Raw genomic sequence first — 23,804 nt, forward strand, 5'->3', positions numbered from 1 at the left:
TTTTTTATTTTCTTATTTATGTTAGACCTCTTTCTTTCTTAACTACTATCTTCATTAACATTCTTTTCTCCTTATAAAAACATCCGTCAAGATGTCGATTAAAAAAATAAACAAAACAGGGAGACAGGATGTCCACAGATGATGCGAGGAGATAAGAATGATGATTAAGATAACGGATGAAAACTGTGAATGTTTGAAAAAACTGAAAACTGAATGTTGACACGATGACAGATATCAGACGCTAGAGGGGAACAAATGCCATGTTTAGCACATGCAAAGAAGGTCTTTGACACAATGCCCTGGAGATAGCTCCTCTGACACAGTGCCTTTGCGATAGCTCCTCTGACACAGTGCCTTTGCGATAGCTCCTCTGACACAATGCCCTTGGCACTGTGTCAGAGTGGGCACAATAGATTATTACCTCTTCTTTCTCTGTTTTCTTTAACTTAAATTACTATCTTATAACTTTCTGCCTCTTCCCCCCCCCCCCCTTCCTCTCCGTTAATTATTAACTATGCTCAATTTCTTTTCTTAAATCATTTCTTTTCTGTAGCTTCATTTTACATTTCCTTGTTTCTACTCCCTTATTTATTTTCACCGATACCTTTCCCTCTTTTCATCTCTCTCTCTTCCTGTTTTTTTCCTTCTCATAATTTTCTTAATATTTTCCTATTTTCTTTCCCGTCCCTTCTCTCACCTTTTCCTCTTCCTTTTCTTTTTTCCCCTTTCCTGTTTCGCATTTCCTCTTTCCTTTCTTTTCTTTCCTCCTTCCCCAAACCTTACCGTCGCAATTACTTGTTTTCCTATCCTGTCTTTTTCATTCTTTTTTTTTTTCAATTCCTACCATTCATTCGCTATTCTATTTCCTACCTTCATGCACTACTCCTTTCCTCCCTTCCTCTCTCTCTGCCCATAATCTCTCCTCTTTCCTCTCCTCCTCTATCCTCTCTTCTTCTCTGCTCTCTCCTCCCCTCTTACCTTAACCGTCATTTCTCTCCCTCTCTTGTTCTTTTCTCTATTTAGAAGAAATAGAAATATAGACAAATATTTCTATTTTCTCACCCACTTTACCATTCTGTTCCTATTTTGTTTCTATTTTTCATTTCCTTTTCTCGTGTTTCCTCCATTACCTTGGCTATTGACCTCTCTCTCTCTCTCTCTCTCTCTCTCTCTCTCTCTCTCTCTCTCTCTCTCTCTCTCTCTCTCTCTCTCTCTCTCTCTCTCTCTCTCTCTCTCTCTCTCATTTTCCTTACACTTGAACTGTGTTTTCCCCCTTCTCAGCACTCTTTCTGTATTCACTCTTTCTACCTTTTCCTCCTCCTCCTCCTCCCATTCTTTCACGTCCTCTAACGCCTTGCTTCCCATTTCCAAAAATCCGTTCACTTGCCTGTATGTCAATCTCTTTCATTTGCCTTTTTTTCCTAACTTTCTTCTGCTCCTTCCTCTTTTCTCCACCTGCTTCCTCCTCCATTTATCAGCTACTACCTCTCTTTCCCTATCTGCTCCTTCCCTCTTTTCTATTCTTCTTGTCTTTTACCCCCTATTCCCCTCTTTCTCACTCCATCTCACCTTCCCCCCCTTATCCCCTCTGCTCCCCTCTTCCCACCCTCCCTCCCTGAACCTCCCTCTTTCCCCTCCTCTCGTCACACCCTCGCAGGTCGTCACCCATCCATCCTCCTTAATTTCCCCTCATTCTCCTACCCTCTGCGAGATGCCATTGTCTGCCTCTCCTGCTTCCGCCAGTGCCATTTTCCTTCTTCACAAATACAATCCCTTTATTGTTATTGTTTGTATCCAGCGTGTTTACTTGCTCGCTGTGCTTAGTGATTGTTTACTTGCTCGCTGTGCTTAGTGATTGTTTACTTGCTCGCTGTGCTTAGTGTGTGTTTGATTGGTGCCTGCTTTTTTGCCATCTTCTATCGTGTATTTTTTATTATCTAGGTTTTCACCATTCAGGAAGTCACGTGTTTGTTGGGGGTCGCATGAGTTTGGTGTGTGGGTACTCACTTAGTTGGTCTTGTAGTGTCGAGGATCTGCTCTTGGGCCCCGCCTTTCGGTCCTCCTTGGTTCGTGCAGTGACTCTTTTTTTTTTTAATACTCGTTTTTCTTACAATATTTACATTTAAAGTTGGTTTATCGAATTGGCATCGACAACTTTCTTCTGTATTTCTTTTCACTTATTTACGACTCTGAGAATGAAAAAGTTCTTTCTGGCATCTCTGTGGCTCATCTGTGTTTCCAGTTTCCAATTATGCCCTCTCGTTCTGCTGTTCCTTAATATTCAACGCAATTTTATATCTCCTTTATCACTCCCACATAGTACCTTGTACGTCATTATCATGTCTGCGCTATTTCCTTCTTTCCTCAATTGTAGTAAAGTCCAGAACCCTCAGTTTTCTTTATAGCTCAGTCCCCTTTGCCCTGGAACGAGTCTTGTTGCATTTTTTGGACTTAACTAGTTTTTTTGTTTTGTTTCTTTGGGAAGGGGTTCCATGCTGGGGCAGCATACTCGATAACAGCGCTCACAAAGGATGTGTACAGTGCTCGGAAAGGATCTCTAAATTCGTGAAGGATAACTGTGTGTGTGTGTGTATGTGTGTGTGTGTGTGTGTGTGTGTGTGTGCGTGTACTCACCTAGTTGAGCTTGCGGGGATTGAGTTTCGACTCTTTGGCCCCGCCTCTGTCAATCAACTGGTGAAAAGGTTCCTGAGCCTATTGGGCTCTAGAATATCTACTTTTGAAATTGTGCATAGAGTCTGCCACCACCACACCACTTCCTAGTGCATGCCACTTGTTAACTACTGAGAAAAAAATATATATAACATCTCTGTCTCATTTGCGTTCTGGGTTTCACCTGTGTCCCCTTGTTCGTGTACCACCCGTGCTAAAATAGTTTGCCTTTATCTTCCCTATGAATTCCTCTGAGAATTTTATAGGTGGAAATCATGTCTCCCCGACCTCTTCTGTCTTCCAGTGGCATGAAGTTTAATTTCAGTAGTCCTTCCACGTAGCTCATACCTCAAAGCTCGGGGAATAGTTTGGTGGCATGGCTCTGAACTTTTTCTAACTTCGACTTGTTTTTGACTACATACCCTTTTGATGTGGGCTTTAGGGGACAGGTCCGGCGTGATATCAAACCCCAGATCTTTCTCTCTTTCAAATTCCTGAAGGATTTCGTCTCGCAATTGGTACCTTGTATTCGGCCTGCTCCCTAAACTTGCTTTCATTACTTTACACTTACTTGAGTTAAACTCTAGTAGCCATGTGTTGAATCATTCTTTCAGTCTGTCCAGGTTATCTCGTAGTCTTGAGTGTGTGTTTTTATATTAAAGAATGTGTGTTTTTCTGTTTGTCCGAAGTTGGAGAACAGGCGCTTGACCGCCACCTATACCATTCACCACCTTCCCAACCCTTCACCACCTTTCCCTACCCTTCACCACATCCCTAGCCTGCCTTATCAAACTTTGCAGGGTCGGGGATGGTCAAAGGTGGGTCTGGGTTGACCTCCAAGCTCCCTCCTTTGCATGCAAGGTCACGAAACTAGGCGGTGGAAACAGGAGGCCAGACACAGGATACCGAATGGGAAATGAAGTCCTTCATGTAATGGACAGAGAGAAAGATCTAGGAGTTGATATCACACCAAACCTGTCTCCTGAAGCCCACATAAAAAGAATTACATCTGCGGCATACGCGAGGCTGGCTAACATCAGCACAGCCTTCAGGAACCTGTGTAAGGAATCATTCAGAACCTTGTACACAGCATATGTATGACCAATCCTGGAGTATGCGGCCCCAGCATGAAGCCCGAACCTTGTCAAGCACAAGACGAAGCTGGAAACAGTTCAGAGGTATGCCACTAGGCTAGTCCCAGTACTAAGAGGCATGAGTTACGAGGAAAGGCTGCATAAAATGCACTTCACGACACTGGAAGACAGATGAGTAAGGGGAGACATGATCACTACCTACAAAATTCTCAGAGGAATTGACAGGATAGATAAGGTTAAACTTTTTAATACGGGTGGTACGCAAACAAGGGGACACAGGTGGAAACTGAGTACCCAAATGAGCCACAGGGACGTTAGAAAGAACTTTTTTCAGTGTCAGAGAAATTAACAGATGGAATGCATTAGGCAGTGATGTGGTAGAGGCTGACTCATACACAGTTTCAAATGTAGATATGATAGAGCCCAGTAGGCTCAGGTATCTGTTCATCAGTTGGCTGACTGTTGAGAGGCGGGACCAAAGAGCCAGAGTTCAACCCCTGCAAGCACAATTAGGTGAGTACACACACACACACACACACACACACACACACACACACACACACACACACACACACTCACACACTCACACACTCACACACACACACACACACACACACACACACACACACACACACACAAAAATTATGCAAAAATTATGCAAAAAAGACGATGCAAAAATTATGAGGAGGATTGAAACAGAGGATGATAGTAGGAGGCTACAAGATGACCTGGATAGACTGAGTGAATGGTCCAACAAATGGCTGTTGAAGTTCAACCCGAGTAAATGCAAAGTAATGAAACTAGGAAGTGGAAACAGGAGGCCAGGCACAGGATACAGAATAGGAGATGAAGTACTTAATGAAACAGACAGAGAGAAAGATCTAGGAGTTGATATCACACCAAACCTGTCTCCTGAAGCCCACATAAAGAGAATAACGTCTGCGGCATATGCGAGGCTGGCTAACATCAGAACGGCGTTCAGGAACCTGTGTAAGGAATCATTCAGAATCTTGTACACCACATATGTAAGACCAATCCTGGAGTATGCGGCCCCAGCATGGAGCCCGTACCTTGTCAAGCACAAGACGAAGCTGGAAAAAGTCCAAAGGTATGCTACTAGACTAGTCCCAGAACTAAGAGGCATGAGTTATGAGGAAAGGCTGCGGGAAATGCACCTCACGACACTGGAAGACAGAAGAGTAAGGGGGGACATGATCACAACCTACAAAATCCTCAGGGGAATCGACCGGGTAAACAAGGACGAACTTTTCAACACTGGTGGGACGCGAACAAGGGGACACAGGTGGAAGCTGAGTACCCAAATGAGCCACAGAGACGTTAGAAAGAACTTTTTCAGTGTCAGAGTAGTTAGCAAATGGAATGCATTAGGAAGTGATGTGGTGGAGGCTGACTCCATTCACAGTTTCAAATGTAGATATGATAGAGCCCAATAGGCTCAGGAATCTGTACACCAGTTGATTGACGGTTGAGAGGCGGGACCAAAGAGCCAGAGCTCAACCCCCGCAAGCACAATTAGGTGAGTACAATTAGGTGAGTACACACACACACACACACACATACACACTCTCTCACACACTCCCAGCTTCAGTATTTCCCCCTCTTTTTCCATTCTATCTCCCCCTCACTGGCTGTGGTTCCTCTCCCCCTCACATCCCCTCGTCTCCCGTCTTGCTGGAGGAAGGGAGGCTTCGCTGAAAACATTATTTATTACCTTGATCGTTACTCACTGTATTGCTGTATTGAAAACATTAAACTAATGGCTTTTCCCCTAATGGCAAGTGAGTCTTCCCCTCTTCCTCTTGGCCCCTCTCCCCTCTCTCCCTCCGCTTGAATCCCCTCACAATTGGCGTATCCTCGATTCTGAATTAGTTGCCGGTGTACTCGGTAATCAGGTTAAGGGACTATTAGAATTTGGTACTTTTGAGAGGGGTTTTAGTATCGTGTTTCTCTATTTTGTGTGTGTGTGTGTGTGTGTGTGTGTGTGTGTGTGTGTGTGTGTGTGTGTACTCACCTAATTGTACTCACCTAATTGTGCTTGCGGGGGTTGAGCTCTGGCTCTTTGGTCCCGCCTCTCAACCGTCAATCAACTGGTGTACAGATTCCTGAGCCTATTGGGCTCTATCATATCTACATTTGAAACTGTGAATGGAGTCAGCCTCCACCACATCACTTCCTAATGCATTCCATTTGCTAACTACTCTGACACTGAAAAAGTTCTTTCTAACGTCTCTGTGGCTCATTTGGGTACTCAGCTTCCACCTGTGTCCCCTTGTTCGCGTCCCACCAGTGTTGAAAAGTTCGTCCTTGTTTACCCGGTCGATTCCCCTGAGGATTTTGTAGGTTGTGATCATGTCCCCCCTCACACATTGTGTGTGTGTGTGTGTGTGTGTGTGTGTGTGTGTGTGTGTGTGTGTGTGTGTGTGTGATAAATATGGTTTACACTACTGTCTCTTCCTCCTCCTCCTGTCTCCTCCCTCTTCCCTTTTCACACTTCTCATACAAATTGAGAATGCTTCCTCACGTCTCTCCTACTCGTATTTATATTAAACGAGAGATACGGAGATAGCGTCGGGAAGGAGACATAAAGGGAGGGGGATAGGGAAGGGTAGGTGGGCGTGTTGTGATTGGGGGGGGGGGTTGTTGTTGTGGTGGGGGCTGGTTGTGGTGATTGTGGTCATGATTGTGGTAGTCGGGGCTGTATAGGGAGATCTGGGATGCGTGGGATGAATTATTGTGATCTTTTTGGTATAACTTGTCAACTTCACTGGGCCCCATTCTCAGTGTTGACTACTCCGATAGTAGATGGAGTTGACGGGCATGGTAGTGACCAGACTTTTGTTGACAGGAATGGTACTAGTAGACAGGGATTGTGTTGACAGGGATGTTTTATATGTTCTTTACCACAGACGTAGGGGCCTCGTAGCCTGGTGGATAGCGCGCAGGACTCGTAATTCTGTGGCGCGGGTTCGATTCCCGCACGAGGCAGAAACAAATGGGCAAAGTTTCTTTCACCCTGAATGCCCCTGTTACCTAGCAGTAAAATAGGTACCTGGGTGTTAGTCAGCTGTCAAGGGCTGCTTCCTGGAGGTGGAGGCCTGGTCGAGGACCGGGCCGCGGGGACACTAAAAAGCCCCGAAATCATCTCAAGATAACCCGCATATATATAGTTGTTCTCTCCTCTGTGGACTCTTTTTTTTTAAGATCTGTTGTGTAGTGGGCTATTGCCTGACAGCTGGGTGGACAGCGCTTCAGATTCGTAATCCTGAGGTTCCGGGTTCGATCCCCGGTGGAGGCGGAGACAAATGGGTAAAATATTTCTTTCACCCCTGATACCCCCCCCCCTGTTATCTAGCAGTAAATAGGTACCTGGGAGTTAGACAGCTGATACGGGCGGTTTCCTAGGGGGGGAGGGGGTGTAACAAAAAGAGCCAGAGCTCAACCCCCGCAAGCACAACTAGGTGAGTCGAGGTCGAGGACCGGGCCGCGGGGACGCTAAGCCCCGAAATCATCTCCAGATAGAAGAAGATGGTGTACTTAACCACAGAATGTGATGGTGTTGACAGGGATGGTGTGAAATGCGTATATTTTATCGTCAGACAATCAACTTGAGAATGGTCCAGGACGGACCGAAACGTCGTCGTCCCTTCACCTTCTAGTGTGTGGTCTGGTCAACTTATATCGTCAGTTCTGTCTCTTACTCTGTATCTCCTTTCTCGTCTTTCCTGTCATCTTGCTTTCGTCTAATGTCTGTCTGTCCTATCTTTATATATATATATATATATATATATATATATATATATATATATATATATATATATATATATATATATATATATATAATAGGTTGAGAGCTTTCCTTTTCCTATAGCGAACAAACGGATGAGGTGAAAGGACACGCTGCCAAATTCTTTCTGCTCCCGCCGGGACTCGAACTCGGGACTTGGGGCTAAGAATCAAAACCATTCACTGCTCGCCCACAGAGTCGCCCCCCCCCCCCCCCCCCCCCCCGCACTTCACCAAAAACAACGAACTAAAATATTGAAACATTCAGCTGTCATTCCCCCCCCCCCCCCCCAACCCACTCACTCGGGCGGTAATCCCCGACCACTAAAACTGTTGGCGAAGAGCTTTACACCAGCACCATGATTGACTGTCATGTTGCCCCCGCCACAAGCACACCTCTGTCCTCTCTACGTCTCGCTCCCTGCCTGGCCCCCCCACCACCCCCCCCCCCCAGCTCTCTCTCTTGTTTGTCGTGTTTGTCTCTTGTATGTGTTTTGTGTTTGACTCTTTTGACACACACACACACACACACCGTCCCTACCCTTCCCTTGACCCCCCAACCCTATTCTTCACTTTCCCTATCCTTCACCTTTCTTACCCTTCAACTTCTCTCACCTTCACTACCTTCCATCTCCTTCCCTTCCTTTCAACACCTTCCCTACCGTTCCTATCCTTTACCAGCTTTCATACCCCTCATCACTTTTCCTGCCCTTCGCCACCTTTCCTTTCATTTCTGTAACTCTCTTCAAAACACACCGCCGTCTTTAATAACATAAGATAAAGTACCATTTAATCACATAGAAAATATGTTGGCAGAATCTTAGTGAGGAGTGAGGATTGAAAATTGGTGTAATTTGCAATTTCATGCAAACGAGAAGGGGGAATATGAGTGTCGACTTCGAACAGCCTATGACCATCCCCGAACAGCCACCAGTTACCCTGCAAAGTTTGGTGAGCCTAGCCCAAAATTCCGGGGCTGAGTTTTCTTTAATCTCTTGACCGACCTCAGCTCCATATATTCCTTCATTTCTGGCAGGATTTACTTTCTCCTTTGTCACGTTTTTTTTGTCTGCTTCCTACTGTCTCAATTCTCTCAGTCTCTACTACATTGATGTCTCTCATGTCTGTCCACCTCTCCCCCCGCTCACTTCTCTCCCTCATGTTGTCTCCCCCTTCACTTGTCCCCCTGGTTGTCTCTCTCCTCACCCTCTCCCTTCTCTACACGCCAGCCGTTGTTCCCTCCTTGCCAGTGTTCCTGGGTCAGCGGGCGTAACGGTACTAATTGCTGAAGGTTATTGATGTGCTGGTTATGGATGAGTATTATTGTTGCTGCTGCTGGTGGTGGTAGCTCGATGCGCTTGTTTCTGGTTTTCCCTTGTGACCTGCACCTCTTTTTCGTCCTGCAAACACACTATTCACAGTGTATAGAGACTGACAAATAACCTAGCAACTGTTACGGAAGTGAAAAGGGGCAGCTTCCGCCCGCCCGCCGCCTGTAGGAATAGATCTAGACTGTTAATTATGCGAGATTTCAACACTGGCAAGACAGATTGGGGGAGAACAAAGACCCACATTGCGGGTACAGATACGTGGAGAGCTCAGCTACTGGAAGTTAACACACAAATCTTGATGCTAACAGTCAGGGAACTCAGAGGTGCTCACTGTGAACCAGTCACACGTAAGACCAATCACATTGCAAGCCTCGTGGGAATTAGGGATAACTGTGTATTGCCATTTAAGTATCTGATAGAAACAGGAACAACCTAAGAAAGGAAGGGACCAAGAGAGAAAAGGCTGATAAACTGAAGGGGAAACTACATCATAAGGAAATTCCAAATTAGAATACCATAATAAACAGAATTTAGAACTTGGTTGTAGACCATACAACCAGACAAGATATGATGGTCTTCAGCAACCAGAAGTGGTAGGAAGCAGTAGATAAGGTAACTTCACCTTGCGGTGATAACGAGGATCAACGTCCCCGCGGTCCGGTCTCCGACCAGGCCTCCTGGTTTGTGGTTTGGCCAACCAGGCTGTTAGACGCGGCTGCTCGCAGCCTGATGTACGAACCACAGCATGGATAACCAGATATCTTTTGGACGTGTTTATAGAGTTCTCTCTTGAACTCTGTGAGAGGACCTTTAGTTATACCCCTTATGTGTAGAGGGAGAGTGGTGAAAATTCTTGGGGGCTTTGATGTTGATAGAGTTCTCTCTCCACATACTGCCTTTCAATAGGGCTATTTTGCACATCCTACCATGTCTCCTGGTCTCGTGTGATGTTATTTACGTGTGCAGATTTGAAACCAGTCCTCCTAATATTTTCCAGGTGTAGAATATTATGTCTCTCCGGCCTGCGCTCTAGAGAATACAGATTTAAATATCTTAATCGGTCACCAATAATTTAGATGTTTTACTGAGTGGATTCTAGTACTAAAGGATCTTTGCACGTTCTCCAGGTCAACAATTTCTTCACCTTTGAATGGGGCTGTTATTGTGTAACAATATGCCACCCTAGAGAGCACGATAGTTCTCTAAGCTCTAAGACATTTCGACTATATAGCACTTCGATGGGATATGATAAGGATTTGGGATGGGACAGAGGAAAGGAATGGTGCCCAACCACTAGGACGGTCGGGGATTGAACGTCCAAGTAGTTGGACACCATTCTTCCCCCCTCCCCCCGTCCCATCCCAAATCCTTATCCTGACCCCCTTCCAAGTGCTATATAGTCGTGTAATGGCTTGACGCTTTCTCCTTATAATTCCCTTCCCCTCCTTGGACGGGGACAAACCTGTATAGCCAACCACTTGGGCTGGACGGTAGAGCAACGGTCTCGCTTTATGCAGGTCGGCGTTCAATTCCCGACTGTCCAAGTGGTTGGGCTCCATTCCATTCCTCTTGATACCTCATCTAGGTATGGCCCATCCCAAATCCTTATCCTCATATCCCGTCCAAGCCCGGGGAGAAAACAAAAATATTGCAGAAAAGACAAGATAATTATCAGGAGATAAACCCAATATTTATTGAAGGATGTAACGAAGTAAAGCAAGAAGGTTTAATGGATGAGGAAACTATATGAATAACTAAAGTTCAAAATCTCTATTGATAAATGTTTGTACATTAATAATCGAGTTCACACAAAATTACAGAGCATTATTTACCCAAGAGAAAATCATAATAATGTCATAACGAATATTATCATTATATTAATATACTGTATAATTTAGATTTAGAAGTAATATTTAGCAGAGCTTTAAGAACTCCTTACAGTTGTGGTTGGAATTAACAGATGTTGCAGCCCTGGGAAAAAAACCTTGTAATCTACCATTTGAGTCGTGAGACTCATGTTGACAAAATATATATTCTAGGATAAACATGCCCAGAAGACGAATTGAAGGAGAACTAATATAACTTAATTACATCCAAAATTTGCACACCCACAGTTTTTATTTGTTTGCATCAAATTTTGGGGCTTACCTTGATTAAGATCACTCTGAAAACACTTGTCATATGATTTCAATAACATGAAATCTATGACCTGTGTTATCCATGTTATTGAAATCTATGACCTGTGTTATCCAATAACATAAATCAGATAACATAGATCTGATTTCAATTGGCTTTAAAATGCTTATCAATGAGCCTTCTTTTTAAACAGTAATTCCTTCATAATTCCAAATATTTAGCCGGGGCGGGGGTTAATCCCTGCTCTGCTGACGCTGTATTCTATCCTGAAGACCTGCTCCAACACTGTATGCATCGCTCATTGTTGTTTGCTAAAAATAAAGTTGATATCACCAACGATTCATATTCCCCTGTAATAAGTGAATTTTTGAAGAAAAATCAAAGCAGCAGCTGACTTATGAGCTATGTCTTCAAGTGTGAGTGTGGTCATGAGACAGCCCGTCCTCCTAAACTTTCCCAACGTCAAGAAATCGGTCAATTTAAAGTGTTTTATCCTAACCTACCAGAGGACCCAAAACAGAAAACGGGACAGTACGTCACTTTCGCCAGCCGCTTCCATTTTCTACTACGACAATTTTTGGCCTTTATGTAACGCGTACGCGCGAAAAGCGACGTTCTTTGTAGGAGGAAAAGTTGTGTGACGAGCTGCGGCCAGGCAGGCGAGTGCAGGGAGTACGGGGATCGGTTCCCACGATACGTCGTGAACATGTCCCACCTTGACACTGTAATTTACCGCGATCACCTTTGTATCTTCCTCATATTTTGTTATTAGGAGCTGCTGTTACCGCTGTCGATACTTCTGCTGTTACCGCTGTCGATACTTCTGCTGTTACCGCTGTCGATACTTCTGCTGTTACCGCTGTCGATACTTCTGCTGTTACCGCTGTCGATACTTCTGCTGTTACCGCTGTCGATACTTCTGCTGTTACCGCTGTCGATACTTCTGCTGTTACCGCTGTCGATACTTCTACTGTTACCGCTGCTGCTGCTGCTGCTGTAACCCATGATGATGGTGCTGTGACCTTTGCCATTGATATTGATGCTGTGCACTTTGATAATACTTCACCCGATACCGCTAATGTTTTTGCTGTTGCTGCTAGAACCGAAACTGCCGCTGATGCTGTTTCCTGTAGTGTCGCTGCAACTCTTACTCCTACAACTAGCAGTAGCTGTTACTACTACTACTACTACTACTACTACTACTACTACTACTACTACTACTACTACTACTACTACTACCACCACGTTACTACTTTAGTTGCGAGGTCTCTCCCTCTGCTTCACAGTTAAGAAAAACAAAGTACAAATCATCCAATACCGCCGTTCGCCACAATTAATGAAATATGCAAATTGAATAAAACTCTAAAATTAAGCCCACCTGCGTTGGTGTTAGTCGAATATCATTTTGAGCGCTGCAGTATAATTCTTTTTTTATTTTTTTGTTCAAACAGTCGAGAATTTGAGGCTTTGAAGTTCGCCCGTGTACAGTAATTTGGCTCTATGATGGTTGGCTTTCTAAGTCTCTACGGGTATTGTAGACATGAAGAGCGTTCTGCTCTACGCTCTATGGTTTATCCTTGTTGATGCATGCTCTTTCTACGTCAGGTTATGGGCTCTATTTTATGTTTAGGGTCTTTTTTTTGTTACGTTGATACCAGTGTTTCGTCTGATAGATGCCCCTTCAAGCTGGTGTATGCTCCTTCACGCTGGTGTATGCTCCTTCACGCTGGTGTATGCTCCTTCACGCTGGTGTATGCTCCTTCACGCTGGTGTATGCTCCTTCACGCTGGTGTATGCTCCTTCACGCTGGTGTATGCTCCTTCACGCTGGTGTATGCTCCTTCACGCTGGTGTATGCTCCTTCACGCTGGTGTATGCTCCTTCAAGCTGGTGTATGCTCCTTCACGCTGGTGTATGCTCCTTCACGCTGGTGTATGCCCCTTCAAGCTGGTGTATGCTCCTTCACGCTGGTGTATGCTCCTTCACGCTGGTGTATGCTCCTTCACGCTGGTGTATGCTCCTTCACGCTGGTGTATGCTCCTTCACGCTGGTGTATGCTCCTTCACGCTGGTGTATGCTCCTTCACGCTGGTGTATGCTCCTTCAGGCTGGTGTATGCTCCTTCAGGCTGGTGTATGCTCCTTCGCGCTGGTGTATGCTCCTTCGCGCTGGTGTATGCTCCTTCACGCTGGTGTATGCTCCTTCACGCTGGTGTATGCTCTTGTCTTAAAGCATTAGATTGCTGCTGCAGATAACTGCTGGAGTGTGGTGGCAGTGCCCGAGGTGTTTGTCATAGCGATTATATGGCATTTCTACCCTGGTTTATGGCATTTCTACATTGGTTTATGGCATTTCTACATTGGTTTATGGCATTTCTACCCTGGTTTATGTCATTTCTACATTGGTTTATGGCATTTCTACCCAGGTTTATGGCATTTCTACCCTGGTTTATGACATTTCTACCCTGGTTTATGACATTTCTACATTGGTTTATGGCATTTCTACCCTGGTTTATGGCATTTCTACCCTGGTTTATGGCATTTCTACCCTGGTTTATGGCATTTCTACCCTGGTTTATGGCATTGCAATGTTGCATTGCAAGTTCTAATTGCAATGTTGTGGGTAAGTATTGGGACAATGACACAGTGCATTGTTGTATTTTTAGTTTTTTTTTACTGTATCACATTACATATAAAATGAAACTCTGACTATGAAGTTAAGGGCAGATTAAGCTTCCGTTTGAGGGTATTTACGTCCGCATCAAGAAACACCAACAGAAACTACAACCGTTAGTCATACATAGTCCTCTTAGTGTGGTGCCCCAACAGGAATTAGACACACTGACGTGTTCGTAATTAAAAGTCGCTATATTGAATATCTGGTTGCAATTGTTTTGTGTGCAGTGACTGCTTGAAGTCTGCACTGGAGACTGGTTGTCGTCCTTGGTGCCTGGTCTGTATACTGCAACCCTCTTTTGTTCTGGTTTGTTTCTGGGGTTTTATCCTCAGTTATGTCTTAACACGTGATAGGTGTGCTTACTATTTCAACCCCCCAAAGAGTGTGTGCGAGTCTTCTCATTAATTTAATTATAGTCTACAGTTCACTTAATGTTCTCATATTATATTATTAATTCATAAAGGATCCATAGGCACTGATTCCTGGATTTATTTCAATATATTTATTTAATATAATTTTTCCTTTTTTCATAAAAAAGGGTGGCCCTTCGTAGCTATCGAATTTTATCATTATTATTATTATTCTGAGTCAGACTTTCCCACAAATACTTCTACCATTTCACAGGTGAGATGGATGGCTTTTGCCTCATCACAGATGATGTGAAAGACTTTGGTTAACATATCTTTTCTTTCTCCACACTTCCCTCTATCACTCTGGTGCAGACTAACCTTCGTCTCATCTGTCCGTATAGGTTTGTTCCAGAATTCTACAGTTTTATTTTTGTACGTACTTCGTCGTAAAGGCGACTGTTCTGTTATTGAGGTTCAGCAGTGGTTTACATAATGTTCGTGAGGTTATGTTGTAGTCCTCTCTTCGTGGTAGCCGTCGACACACCTGTGTCTACATTCTCGACTGTGTAATTTATCTCTTGTTAGTTGTTGTTAGAAAATGTTAGTTGCCTTCACAATTGAGATTATTCTTATCCGCTACAGAGGTCTTCCGTGGTCTACCAGCTCGGTTGCTATTACGGAAAAATGTAACAAGCAGTGGACTTTAACACACCTAATACTTGGACAAAGTCTCTGATGGATATATTTTGACTTGTCAGTCGCCTTCTAGACTGACAGCGACCGTCCTCTGGTCCTCATGTTGAGAGACAACAGCAACAGACTACAAATGACGCACCTAGAACCCACTCTAGATTTTTCGTTATCTCTCTGGTGCGGGGACTAACGATACATTGCCACACATCTGGCCAGGAAACAACTGAAAACGGAATTGTTCATTTATTGACTTTACACAAAGTCTCCTCCTCTCTTTGTCCTCTACAAAGAGAGGAGCAGACTTTGTATAAATGGAACTGCAATTCTTACATTCGTCAAGTAATATTGATATACATATCTTCATATCAAACCTGGAAGTCCGCATTATAATTTAACCTCATAGGTTAACGTTTAATTTCTAACGTGCTGGAGTGCAGAGCCAAAAGAGCAAGCATTGTGTCACTGTCCCAACACTTAGACACTGCACTGCCTGTCCACGCCCTCACACCTGGCTGACTGCTTGCATGTTGAATACGGCTGATATCTGCCACCCCAACCATTGAAAACCACACTACAGGTGACGTGGTCTTCAAAACAGCTATACATAGCTCCCCCTCCCCGACCCAACCATTGTCGATCTCACCCATGCCAGGCATTTGGTTGGATCTGAAGAAACAGGATGTGTCTGTCCATTCCAGAAGTCGTCCTGCTGCTGTCATCGGTATTTGCGTCAACAGAAAAGACAAGTGAGCCACCAACCTCGCCTTAGCGCACCTTGTCTGTAGCAATCTGAAATGGTATATATAGGATGATCACTCAACAGAAATATGATTCCTCTATCAGAAGAGAATTATTGGTAAAACAATTATTATTGGTTAGGCCTCTCTTTGTATCATTGTTATCGAGAGTTTTAATTTGCATGTCAGGTTGCAATTTGTTACTATGTACTTTAATTGGTAAGTAATGCAATGACTATATTTGTGTCTTACCCACATCAGTTCACCTGCCTATATTTGTCCACCCCCACACACACAGCTGTCCACCTGCCAACCTACTAACAGGTATCTGTAAGTGGTTAGGCCCGCCCAGCGCTAATTGCCCGCGTACCTGTCTGTTTGCACACAACAGGATGTCTGTCCATATCAGTCCGTCTGCCCCTTACATTGCCTGCACCCCAAAATTGATCTGCCGATTTGTCTCCAGCTTTTCAGTCAAATTTCAAATTTCAAAAGTCAAATTTCCGACATTTCAGATATTTTGATAACTGCAGGGAGGTTTGGGCAAAATTTGAACCATCGCCGTTTTCAGCAATTGGCATATTTTCGATATAAAAATTCGTAATTTTAAAATGAAAATAGGTGCAGAGAGCCAGAATTCGGCTCAAAAATCACACTCAGGGGTCAAATTTTCGACATTTCAGACATTTTGAAAACTGCAAGGGAGTTTGGGCAAAATATGACCCAATGCCGATTTCAGTAATTGGCATATTTTCGATATAAAAAGTCGTAATTTGAAAATGAAAATAGGTGTAGAGAGTGTCAGTATTCGGCTCAAAAATCACACTCAGGAGTCAAATTTCCGACATTTCAGGTATTTTGAAAACTGCAGGAGGTTTGGGTAAGATATGACCCATCGCTGTTTTCAATAATTGACATATTTTCGGTATAAAAAGTCGTAATTTGAAAATGAAAATAGGTGTAGAGAGTGTCAGTATTCGGCTCAAAAATCACACTCAGGAGTCAAATTTCCGACATTTCAGATATTTTGAAAACTGCAGGGGGGTTTGGTCAAAACATGACGCAATGCCGTTTTCAGTAATTGGCATATTTTCGGTATAAAAAGTCGTAATTTGAAAATGAAGACGTGTCTTTCTTTCTAAGACTTACGTGTAATGACTTATTAAGACAAGACGTGTTATAGCCTCAAACAACTTTAAGTAATATGTGCATGTGCAACTTTGTCTCTGTCTTTATCTTATGTCATAGTGTGATATCTTTGCCATGCTCCTTCTCGTAGTCTCAAATTCCCTCTTTATACTTTATTCATCTTGCTGTAAGTTCATCGTTTCTCTCAGAAGATGGATTTATCATGTTGATGTAAAATAACAGTTCACTCACTTACACAAACATCTACTTTCTTGCACTCGGGCACATACTCTGTTCATTAATTTATTCACTTTCTCAAAATTTCACAAGCGAACCTGTATATACAAATCTCTCTCTCTAAAACTATCACAACTACATAAACTTAGACAAACTAGCACAACTCATGTAGCACTACACTTAGTCACTTTGAGAAACTCTTACACATATACTAATTTCAGAACATTACATAAAAAGCATGTTTATGCATTTCAGGTGATATCAGTTAAAAGATAGGGTATTTAAGAATTTCAAAGGATTCGTTATGAACTTATAGGGTCCACTACCACCCACGGGATGGGTATAGGGTCCACTACCACCCACGGGATGGGTATAGGGTCCACTACCACCCACGGGATGGGTATAGGGTCCACTACCACCCACGGGATGGGTATAGTGTCCACTACCACCCACGGGATGGGTATAGGGTCCACTACCACCCACGGGATGGGTATAGGGTCCACTACCACCCACGGGATGGGTATAGGGTCCACTACCACCCACGGGATGGGTATAGGGTCCACTACCACCCACGGGATGGGTATAGGGTCCACTACCACCCACGGGATGGGTATAGGGTCCACTACCACCCACGGGATGGGTATAGGGTCCACTACCACCCACGGGATGGGTATAGGGTCCACTACCACCCACGGGATGGGTATAGGGTCCACTACCACCCACGGGATGGGTATAGGGTCCACTACCACCCACGGGATGGGTATAGGGTCCACTACCACCCATGGGATGGGTGTAGGGTCCACCACCACCCACGGGATGGGTGTAGGGTCCACCACCACCCACGGGATGGGTGAAGGGTCCACCACCACCCACGGGATGGGTGAAGGGTCCACCACCACCCACGGGATGGGTATAGGGTCCACCACCACCCACGGGATGGGTATAGGGTCCACTACCACCCACGGGATGGGTATAGGGTCCACTACCACCCACGGGATGGGTATAGGGTCGACTACACCCACGGGATGGGTATAGGGTTCCACTATCCCCCCCCCCACCCACAGGATGGGTACAGGGGTCCACAACCTATAAGGGTATGGGGGGCGCATAATAAATGACCAAATTGAATTTTGTTGGTCACGTGTGTGGTGGGTGAGGCGTAAGGCACCCTTATAATATCCGGAGCCCAAGGACTAGAGACTAACCTAAGGCTGCCACCGTTGTCACAGTGAATTGCTTTCCTAGCGCCGGGAGCTTACTGGGAGTTGTTCTGTGACTCGTATTGTTGCCCAACCACCTTATCTGTCCACCTGACTACCTCAGGCTCTCCCTCTGTCTACACGTTGGCCGACCCACAGCGGGCCGCCCATTTTTGTAGACTTAACAACCGCATTCCCGCAAACGAATAGCTGCCCGCCCACATCTACCCTCCCGGCCGCATCTACCCTCCCGGCCGCATCTACCCTCCCGGCCGCATCTACCCTCCCGGCCGCATCTACCCTCCCGGCCGCATCTACCCTCCCTCAACATGCATCCAACCAAAACCTATTTATCATTTCATTTCCGGGTTTCCCACGGTAGCGGTGGTGTGATGTCATAGCGACGTTCCCATTCCTATTCCTACGACTCTCCCTCCCCTTCCTTCCCTCCCTCCCTCCCTCCCCTTCCTTCCCTCCCTCCCTCCCTCCCCTTCCCTCCCTCCCCTTCCCTCTCTCCCCTTCCCTCCCTTCCCTCCCTCCCCTTCCCTCTCTCCCTCCCACCAAGCCCAACAACCAAGGGATAGGGAGGGCCAGTCACCGGGCCGGAACTGATGCTAGTAGAGGGTGAGAGGAGAGAGGGGAGTTTTCCCCTCTTCCCTGGCGTCTGCCTCTTGTCCCCTTCTTGTTTCCTGTTCTCTCCTCCCCCCTCTTTCCCCTCTCACCCTCTTCTTGGTTAGTCTTCTCTTTGGTCTCTTCCCTCGCCGCCTTTGCTCCTCCTCCAGACCTCTATTCGTTATCTCCTTCGTTTTTTTCTCCATTCTTCTCTTTAGCGCCTCCTCTTCCATTCCTCTTCCATTGCCCCATTTCTATCGTCTTGTTTTCTTACCCTTCTCCAGTCCTTTCCCATCATTCTCTTTTTCTCTCTCTTCGTATCGCTTTTGGTTTGTTCATTCCTCTCCTACCCTGTGTCTCCCTTTCCATTGCTCTTTCCTCTCCCTCCCCTCCCGCTGTGCCTCCTCTCCCTCCCCTCCCGCTGTGCCTCCTCTCCCTCCCCTCCCGCTGTGCCTCCTCTCCCTCCCCTCCCGCTGTGCCTCCTCTCCCTCCCCTCATAATCAACCATTGCTGCTTTATGCCTACTGTTATGATGACTTCCAGCACGGATGGACCAAATGCTCCCACCCTCCCCAGCACCCCTACCCCCTCCCCAGCACCCTACACACCCTCCCCAGCACCCCTACACCCTCCCCAGCACCCCTACCCCCTCCCCAGCACCCTACACCCTCTCCAGCTGGTGATTCCGAGGTATACTACTAGACTAGTCCCAGAACTAAAAGGTATGAGCTACGAGGAAAGGCTACGGAAGTTAAATCTCACTTCCCTGGAAGGCCGAAGATTAAAAGGAGCCATGATAACCACCAACAAAATTCTCAGAGGAAATTGACAGGGTGAACAAAGACAAACTATTTAATATGGGTGCAACACGAACAAGGGGACACAGGTGATGTCTTGGTACCCAAATGAACCACAGAGACATTAGAAAGAATTTGTTCAGTGTCAGAGTAGTTAACAGATGGAATGCATTAGGCAGTAATGTGGTGGTGGCTGACTCCATACACAGTTTCAAATGTAGATATGATAGAGCCCAATAGGCCCAGGAATCTGTACACCAGTTGATTGACAGTTGAGAGGCGGGACCAAAGAGCCAGAGCTCAACCCCCGCAAGCACAACTAGGTGAGTACACAGGCACGTGCACACTGGCGGGAAAGAGGGAGGGAGGGAATTATAAGGGGTAAGCGCCAAGTCATTACTACTATATAGCACTTGGAAGGAGTCAGGATAAGGATTTGGGATGGGACGAGGGGAAGGAATGGTGCCCAACCACTTGGACGGTCGGGGATTGAACGCCGAACTGCTTAAAGGGAGACCGTCGCTCTACCTTCCAATCCAAGTGGTTGGATGCTGGAGCCTTTACCACGCTAGAGGTCCAGACCTATGCCACCAGAATGGTCAGAGAGAGCCATAATCAAGACGTACACGATATTTAGTGATCTATAGAAACAATCAGAGGCTCGCGACTTCCCAATCTCTTGCCAATAAATATGTGCAAGTTACTGTGGAAACGTTCAAGAGGAAACTGCGGGAGCTGCAGGATCAACCAAGCTGTGATGACTATGTGAGCCTGCGGGCTACGAAGACAATCAGCCTCACAGATCAAACAATCACTATGATTGGCTGGCCACAAGCCACGTTGAGGGAGGGCTGAGAAGGACCTCGCAAAATCGTCAACGGATAATCGTCTCAAACAGAGATGAACAGGCTATTAGAGATGAAGGAAGGAACACCGGCGGAAACCCAAGCACCTGAACGACCCATTGGATTAAGACGAACCCAATTATTTTTCAGTATCAGGGTAATGAAGAAATGTAAATGAGTAAAGGAGGGATGCTCATACACTGATTGTGGAGTGGTGGTGGCAGACTCCATTCACGGCCTGTGGAGTTCTTTCAACTTATCTCTATTCAATATACTCAATGAGTAATATTAAGGGAGTTTTCCTTGACTCCGTGACATCATTAGCTATATTTCAAAACACAGATCAGATATTTTATTTAAAGGTAATATGATAACCTCATTAATAGTTGTAACTGATTTCTCATTATTTGCATTTATAAATATGCCAAAGATACAAACATGTTCTAAGTCACCGACAGAAATCGAAGATGCTACATGACTAAATGCCCTGACATTTAGAGACATCTTGTACACACAAAAGGCCTCCACACTCACAACTCACCAAGGTCATTTAGCAAGTGTGCTACCGGAGTCTGTCCTGCCCATCAGACTCAGGAAGGCTACTCTGATAGTCCTCTGAGGCAGGCTGCCCTGAATGTGGGTCCTGCATCCAGAGATAAAATCCAAGTCTCTATCTTCAATCTCAATGGCCTTAGACTTGCTCTGCTGTTGAACTTTTTGTTTTTAACAATATTGTAAATGTAGCACTTGGTCAGAAACTTGTTAGTGAAGAGACCATTCATGGGGGATGAAGGCGTTAAATTATACATTGTAGACTCAAAGTACATGAATGAACATCGAGTAGGCTGTGAACACTTCTTGATGAACACTCGGTCCAGTACTCTGGTGAGCGCTCGCTCAAGCGATCGCTGAGGTGAGTGCTCAAGCGTACACACAATCGAGTGCTAATCATTGCATGGTTGGCACTCGAGTGCTAATTCATCAACAATGACTGCGCCTGCGTCAGGGTTAATGGTTAAAAAGCCTCGGCTTCCAATTACATTTCATTCTGACTGAAGCAAATTTCACAGACCTGCCCAGTGGCCACAGACTTGCCCAGTGGCCACAGACCTGCCCAGTGGCCACAGACTTGCCCAGTGGCCACAGACTTGCCCAGTGGCCACCGACCTGCCCAGTGGCCACCGACCTGCCCAGTGGCCACCGACCTGCCCAGTGGCCACCGACCTGCCCAGTGGCCACCGACCTGCCCAGTGGCCACCGACCTGCCCAGTGGCCACCGACCTGCCCAGTGGCCACAGACCTGCCCAGTGGCCACAGACTTGCCCAGTGGCCACAGACCTGCCCAGTGGCCACAGACTTGCCCAGTGGCCACCGACCTGCCCAGTGGCCACCGACCTGCCCAGTGGCCACCGACCTGCCCAGTGGCCACCGACCTGCCCAGTGGCCACCGACCTGCCCAGTGGCCACCGACCTGCCCAGTGGCCACAGACCTGCCCAGTGGCCACCGACCTGCCCAGTGGCCACCGACCTGCCCAGTGGCCACCGACCTGCCCAGTGGCCACCGACCTGCCCAGTGGCCACCGACCTGCCCAGTGGCCACCGACCTGCCCAGTGGCCACCGACCTGCCCAGTGGCCACCGACCTGCCCAGTGGCCACCGACCTGCCCAGTGGCCACAGACTTGCCCAGTGGCCACCGACCTGCCCAGTGGCCACAGACCTGCCCAGTGGCCACAGACCTGCCCAGTGGCCACAGACCTGCCCAGTGGCCACCGACCTGCCCAGTGGCCACCGACCTGCCCAGTGGCCACCGACCTGCCCAGTGGCCACCGACCTGCCCAGTGGCCACCGACCTGCCCAGTGGCCACCGACCTGCCCAGTGGCCACCGACCTGCCCAGTGGCCACCGACCTGCCCAGTGGCCACCGACCTGCACAGTGGCCACCGACCTGCACAGTGGCCACAGACCTGCCCAGTGGCCACATTATTCAAGAGTAACATCATTTAACGTTGAAAAACAACGTTGATGACGTTGAACTAACGTCATATTTCGCCCCCGGGGTGGATGGAAGGATCCCTAAACACACACTAAATAAATAAATAAATAAATAAATAGCTAAAATCTACAGTTTTATAAGCACAAGAAATAAAGGGAGTCCGAGGGTCTACTTTACTTTTATTGTTAGTCGTAACTTTATCCTAATAAAAAAAAATTAAAAAATTAAGAAAACGAAGACTTGTCTTAAAGGAAAGAGAATTATATTGCGACTTTTATGACTGCAGTTTAAATATTTTACTTGGATAATGATTTTTATAACATCTTGACTAATATTCTCAGTACTACTACTATCGCTTATTGGCAAGAGAAAATCGTATCGTTAAAATCTGTAATCAATTTACATAAATTTGTTCACGTAAATTACATAAATATAAAAAATACGTAAATACTAAAAAAAATTAACCATACACAAGGATTTCTCTAACACACAAAATATTCTCCAGAGAGATTAATACTTCTACCTCACAATAAAACATAATCCTCCACACACCAGATGTAAGGTGAGTTTACTTTACAAGTGCTTACTTAAACGAGCCCAACCTGTCACTTAGGGTGTTGGGTAAATAAAATATTATTATTTAACAATTTGTTGCACGTATTCATTTAATTCTCAAACTTGTCGGGACATAATTTCTTTTACTTACTGACTTACTGAAGTCAACGTTATTATTTGACTCGAAGGCTTGGATTGGAGAAAAGTCATTGTTAGTACATGTAGTGTTATAGAGTGCACGCTGGGTGTTAGGTATAGGGAACACAGGCGACTTTCAACACAGAACGCTGGAAACGGCATCAAAGAACACATAGAACCCCCCCCCCCCACATCCCACTAGAGAGCAGAGAATAGATAACAGAGAAGACTAACAGAGGCTCCCCGTTGGGAGGTCTGGCAGGCAGCAACGGTTATTGGCCTGTTCACCTCTGTTGGAGTAATGTATTCTTTTACACCCCTGGTTCGTTACCTTATGCTCTAAGGGGTGACTATTGTGGCGGTGGAGAGGGGTGGTAGTAGTGGCAGTGGAGAGGGGGTGATGGTGGTGGTGGTCAGGGGTTGTAGTGGTGGTGGTCAGGAGTGGTAGTGGCGGTGGTGATCAGGGGTGGTAGTGGCGGTGGTGATCAGGGGTGGTAGTGGTGGTGGTGGTCATGGGTGGTATTGGTGGTTGTGGTGGTGGTCGTGCTGGTGGTAGTTGTACTAATGCCACTGGTTGATGTGCTAATTATAATTTTTTCTCCGAAATTGTGATGATGGTGGTTGTGTTAGTATTTATAGTAGGGGGAGGGGGTCATAATATTGGTGGTGATGTTAGCTGTGGTGATGTGTGGCTGGTTGGTTATGGAAGTGGTGGAGGAACAGTATACCTCGCCTTACCGCTGTTCTTGTTGTACCAGATACCGTTGATGATCCCAATTGTAATTCATTAATAGAATGAAAAGTGTTAAA

General features: G+C 45.9%; 1 protein-coding gene across 1 annotated transcript in view; it reads left to right on the forward strand.

Annotated features, from left to right (window-relative positions):
• The window catches only part of LOC138367281 (mucin-17-like), a 26,488-nt gene extending 4,186 nt beyond the window's left edge, over window positions 1-22,302 (forward strand). Inside the window, exons 2-3 of the mRNA XM_069328700.1 lie at window positions 11,808-12,300; window positions 21,378-22,302. Of these exons, the coding sequence (XP_069184801.1) occupies window positions 11,808-12,300; window positions 21,378-22,302 (1,418 nt within the window). The remainder of the gene's footprint in view (window positions 1-11,807; window positions 12,301-21,377) is intronic.
• The last annotated feature ends 1,502 nt before the right edge of the window (window positions 22,303-23,804 follow it).

This window comes from Procambarus clarkii, chromosome 21, assembly GCF_040958095.1.
Source record: "Procambarus clarkii isolate CNS0578487 chromosome 21, FALCON_Pclarkii_2.0, whole genome shotgun sequence".
Lineage (NCBI taxonomy): Eukaryota > Metazoa > Arthropoda > Malacostraca > Decapoda > Cambaridae > Procambarus > Procambarus clarkii.